Source organism: Rhincodon typus, chromosome 2, assembly GCF_021869965.1.
Source record: "Rhincodon typus isolate 14 chromosome 2, sRhiTyp1.1, whole genome shotgun sequence".
In the NCBI taxonomy this organism is placed as follows: domain Eukaryota; kingdom Metazoa; phylum Chordata; class Chondrichthyes; order Orectolobiformes; family Rhincodontidae; genus Rhincodon; species Rhincodon typus.
In genome coordinates, this window is record NC_063333.1 from 60,026,468 (window position 1) to 60,032,467 (window position 6,000).

At 35.9% G+C, this 6,000-nt stretch overlaps 1 protein-coding gene across 1 annotated transcript in view; it reads left to right on the forward strand.

Moving 5' to 3' along the window:
- Positions 1–6,000, forward strand: part of adcy1a (adenylate cyclase 1a) — a 295,596-nt gene that overhangs the window by 221,702 nt on the left and 67,894 nt on the right. Inside the window, exons 13-14 of the mRNA XM_048608131.1 lie at positions 1,060–1,149; positions 5,310–5,462. Coding sequence (XP_048464088.1) covers positions 1,060–1,149; positions 5,310–5,462 — 243 coding nt within the window. The remainder of the gene's footprint in view (positions 1–1,059; positions 1,150–5,309; positions 5,463–6,000) is intronic.

Sequence of the window (6,000 nt, forward strand, 5' to 3'; positions counted from 1 at the left end):
TTTATCAATTAATCATCCTCCATCAAAAACTGTATACTGCCTGATTAAGTGAAAGAGCCCTTTAGCAGCAGCTGTCCCAAAATTTCCATTCCTCCACCACAAGTTTAATTGGTCAAGATTTATTTGTGCAGTTAGGACTAAGTTACTTATTTATTTGTTGTATTGAATCCAGTGCATTGTTTCAGCACAGGTTTGCCTGTCAGGACAATACATTTATTGGCTTTGTTAGAAATCTGCCCTATTAATATACAGTAATGGAGCTATTGCATGTTGGTCATAGTGAGACAGAGCATATACTGCCTTTCTTTTGGAAAAAAAATGAAGATTATACCAGGTACTATGCAATGTAATATTGTGCAATGTACTATTCTGCTATGAAGTGATAACAGTATGTGTAACTGACCTGCTCCTCATGTCTGTAACATCCCAAGATTAATTAGAGGCTGATTTCTTATTGATATTGTTTAATTTCAGGGGTAAAATACAGTGGACATTTTAGTGTAGAGGCTTGATTTAATTTGATATATTATTGTCACATGTACAGAGATACAATAAAAAGTATTGTTATACATGCTAACCAGACAAATCATACCTTACAAAAGTACATCAGGATAATAGAACAGAATGCAGAATATAGTATTACAGCTACAGAGAAAGATCAACTCAAATATATAAGAGGTCTGTTCAGAAATCTGTCAACAGCGGGGGAAGGAGTCTTGGAGCTTCTCTGCAAGATGAAATATTTAGCTTCCTTTGCCTTAAAGAGTGATTATGTGATATTGCGTTCTCTAAAGGGAATCAATTACATTTGCAAAGAGTGTGGGTATCGAATCATAACGATTATGTTTGAGACTCTATTTTTTGTACTACCTGGTACTCCCTGGACTCTGCTAGGACTGAATGATCATGGATTACAGCTTTTTTATAATTTGTTCCTAAAATATACAGAAAAATTGCACTTATGACAAAAAAAGTGTGATAACCAAATCACCAAAGTAGAAAAATTATATTTGAATTCTATTACAAGTATAACTTGGTGAAATATAATTACGTTTTTAGTGTTTTCCAGGGTGCCTGACAATACAAATTAGAACTATTATCTGCGTCTTCATAGTTGTCTTAACCTATTCGGTGGCCCAAGGATGTGTGGTAAGCAAATGTCAGATTATTTTGATTATTTCAAATGCATTTTTGCAGTGAAAATGGCATGAACAGAGTTGGGATTTGCTTTTGGCAATTAATGCAAATCCTGTTCTGAAATCTAAGCCACTTTACTTTTGAGGTCTCTGGCTTGGCGGTTTCCAGCATGGATATACTTAGATTTATAAAAATTAACTGTGTTAAAGTTGGAACTTCAGCATCCACAGATAGGTCTTCCTCCTCCTTGTGCAAGAGGATCAGATAGACCAAAAGGAAGTAATGTTAATTCCTAGTCAGAATTAAGTTTGTGGATCTGAAACTGGGGGAGTGGTACCTTTACGTTTTGTGCTCCCAGATCAAAAATGAAAATTTTGAAGAATTCCTGTCTTATTTTCCACTCAGTATTATTACTGGGAATCTTGAGGGGGTGAGAGAGGAATATTGGTCAGGACATGAGGAGAAGAGTGGAACTTGCCCCCCTGTATGGATGTCATCTGATGACAGAATCAGGTTCCAGTGTAATAAATGTTACAAACATTTAAATATTTGCAAAGAGTACTGACACCCAAAGTTCATCCTGGAAGAATGGCCAATGACATGAAATTCTCCAGGTTAAGTCATGCAAGCAGAATTAAGATACAATGGCCAGTCCGTAGCTGCAGAATATTGGGGTCCCATCTCTCACTGGCAGAATTGTGGTGATGCACCAAGAGGCTTACTGACTCTGGTGATTGCATTTGTGGCCTCTTCCCTTTGAAACCACAGGATGATATCATCCAGGAGAACCTGTAAGTCAGCATCTCAGAATTACTTCTGCCATCGCTGCTCAAGGTTAACAAAATCAGCAAAATCCGGATAGGTTGGAGTGATATACAGCACTCTGAACTTTATATGCTGCATCATTAATTAGACTTTAAGTTAAAACTGTGCAAAAATACCATTAACTTTCATGTCCAACGATTGTCCTTTTTGATGTTTATATGTGATTGCAATGTTTATTTATTATTTATCGGAGAACTTCCATTTGGAGATTTCTCAATGTTTAAGCTTTGTAGGACACATAGGGGGAGTAAGATTGCGGGCTAAGAATTGCTATAGCACTGGAGGAGCAGTGTCGTTTGGATAAGACAGTAAATTAAGGCACTGATCCCTTCAAATGTCAAGGTAATATTTGAAGATGCGCAATATTTGAAAAAAAGTGTCCTGTCCAACTTTTCTTGCTTAACCAATAAAGAAAACAACCAGATGAGCTTGTCTTCTATGTCAGACACATTTGTGGAACATTGCGGGGACAAAGTTGCTGCAGTTGCCTCACATAATGATAGTTGCTAAATTTCAAAAAATTGTTCATTTTGTGAAGCACTTCGAAACGATAAGATAAAGTATTTAAAAAGTTGTTAATATTTTCTTATTCTGGAGATTTTTCTACAAGCATAGGATTAAAGCAGGAATAGCCTGCTCCACCATTCCATAAACGAATGGCTAACCTGATTACTCCACATTGCCACCTACTACTGAAACACTTTCACTCTCTTGCTTATCAAAAACCTGTCTACTTCAGCCCATAAAAATATTCAAAGAATTTGCTTATAATGTATTTTAAAGAATGACATTCAGAAGATTCACCATCCTCTCAGAAAAAGAGTTCTCCTAATCTCTGTCTTAAATGGATAACCCCTTGTTTTTAAACAGCGATCTCTGGTTCTCAATTATGCTGCAAGAGGAAACATAATTTCTACATCCATCATGCCAAGACCCCTCTGGATTTTATATGTGTCAGCCAAGTTGCCTCTTAACCTTCAAAGCTCCATCAGCTATAAGCTAAGCCTGTCCAGCCTTTCCTCTATAAAATAACCTATCCATTCCATGTTTAGTCTAGCAATCCTTCTTGGAACTGCTTTTAACACATTTACATCCATTCTTAAATAAGTGTACACAGTAATTCTAGTGTGACCTCGCCATTGCCCTGTATAACTGAAGCATAACCTCACTACACTTTTAATCAATGAGCTGCACAATAACCAATGACATTCCACTAGGTTTCCTAATAACTTGCTGTCATTAAGAACCTTTTGTGAATCATGTATTAGGGCATCTAGATCCTCTGTATCTGAGACCTCTGTAGTCACTCACTATTTGGATAGTATATGTTTTATTCTTACTGCCAAAATAGGAAATTTCACATTTTGCTCACATTGTACTGCATTTCCCAATCTTTGTCCACTTACTTTAAACTATCTATATCCCTTTGCAGCTCTCATATGTCCTTTTCAAAACTTATTTTACTGCCTATTTTTGTATCATCAGCAAATTTAGCAACCATTCCTTTTATTGCTTAATGTGAGTCATTTATATAAATTGTACACTGATACATGTGGCACACCACTCATTACATCTGACTGTCAGAACATGGTTCATTCATTACTACTCTCTGTTTTCTGTTTTCTAGCCATTCTTTTGTTCATGCCAATATGTTACACACACACCAGGAGCCTTTATATTGCACAATAAACTTTGTTGTCATGCCTTTTCAAATGCCTTTTGGCAATCTATATACAGTATCTCCAACTTAAGAACTCCAGTGAACATATTATAAATGGTTTTCTTTCATAAAACCATGTTAATTCTGCTTAATTACCTTTAACTTAGTGCTGTGCCAAATTGTCTTTAATAATATCTTATAACATCTTCTCTCTGATGATTCTTAAACTAAACAGCCTGCAGCTTCTTGCTTTTTGTCTCCCTCTATTTTTGAATAAAGGAGTTATACTCACTGTTTTCTATTCTAGTGAAACCTTCTAGGGAATTTTGGAAACTTCAAACCAATGCATAAATTCTTTCACTAGTTTCTTCTTTTAAGATTCTAAGATGAATCCATCAGGATCTGAGGAGTTGTTCACCCACATTTCCAACTATTTGCTCGGAGCACTTTCTTGATGATTGAAGTACTGTTGAGTTCTGCTCTCTCTTCCATTTCCTGATTTACAGCTATTTCTGTGATGTTCCTTGTATCCTGTACAGTGAAGACTGACGTAAAATATCTGCTTAATTCATCTGCCATCGCTTTATTTTTACATAATGAATTCACCAGACACATTCAGTTTATTAATTCTTTTGTTTTTTAAATACCTACAGAAACTCTTACTTTCTAATTTTTTATATTTCTAGCTAGCTTCCTGTTAGATTCTAATTTACTTCTTCCTATTAATCTTTAGCTAATCTTTTTTGTCTCTTATATACTGTCCAGTCTTCTGACCTTATATGCAATGTTGTGCAATAATATGCCTTTTTTTTAAGTTTGATACAATCTTCAGCCTTTTTAGTTAACCACAGATGGTGGGTCTCCCACCCCCAACCCCCCAAACCCAGAATTTTCCTCTCCTGTTGGAATGTATCTAATCTTTGTATTCTGAAATATCCCCTTAAATATCTGCCTTTACATCTCTATATTGATATATTCCTTAACCTAATTTGCCAGCTCAAATGCAGGAGCACCTATCTAAACCACAGTTTTATAATTCACTAACTTATAGAGTCTTAAAATATTTACAGTTCAAAAGGAGGCCATTTGTATGTATATGGGCTCTCTCAATGTCTTGACCTCTTGTAGTAAAAACAACCACTTGTTTTCTTCATGTCCAGTTGCAATGACTTCTTGCGAGGTCATTCAAATCCACTGATAGTCGAATTTTAAATTGTTCACCTTTATGCTTTATTCCTTTATGATATAAATGGGAAAATTTCAGGAAGTTTTTATTTTATTCAAAATATCAATCATTACGGGGTTAAGTTACTCTTTTCATTGGAGAGAGACGATCGGTGGTGGTTTAATCCAAGAGTCACTACACCTCAGACTAGAGGTGAGGTTGAGAAGGTGGGGCCTTCATGGTAACCCAGGATGGGAATTGAACTATTTTGTTCTGCATTGCAAACCAGCTGTCTAGTTAGCTGAGCTAACCAACCCTTCTGTATGAATAATGGAATGCAAGAAAACTAGGTTCAAGCAATGTAATTAAGAAGCAGTTGTCTTCTGAAGTACAAAAGTATTCAGTTGGTTTATTCCAAAGTAGTCATGGCCATTTTTTATCATCAACTTGTAGAATAATTCTCTAAGGATTTTTCTTTTAAAGAAAAGAATGTAAATCCTTGTTTTTTTTTTGTTTACACAGGTTGGCTGCATGCCTTGGCTATGGACTACCAACTCCAGCAGTTCCATTGTTATTGTTGCCCCTGATGGGCTCAATAAAACAATGACGGAATTGCCTTGTGATGCAGCCCATTACGCTTTTCTTGCTTGTGTTGTTGGAACACTAAGTCTTGCAGTATTCCTGCGCATATCTTCATTACCAAAAATAATCCTACTCCTTATCGTCACAATTTTGTATATAGTAGTTTTTGAGATTAGTGGATACAGAAGAGCAATGGGGTAAGCATTTTAATTATTTCATAATGCTATCAATTTAGATGCGCATGATTTTTAAGTTATTTCCTGATTTATTTGCCAATACATTAAAAATTAGTGTGGCTAGGTTAAGCTTGTTGCAATAGTAACTGGTTTATAATAAGAATAATGTAGGAAGAAATATAATTTTTGTATGGTGATCCACACTAACCTGCATTAGTGTAAGTACAAGTATTACACTAGTAAACTTCAAGAGAAAAGAAAAACTCAGATCACGTTCACTAATAGCATGTTCTTTTTTTCACGACACACCTCAGCTCTTCTGTGTAGTCAATCAGCCTTGCTTAAATATAGGGATAACAAGGTGTAGAGCTGGATGAACACAACAGGCCAAGCAGCATCATAGGAGCAGGAAGGCTGACGTTTCGGGCCTAGACCCTTCTTCAGAAATTTTCTGA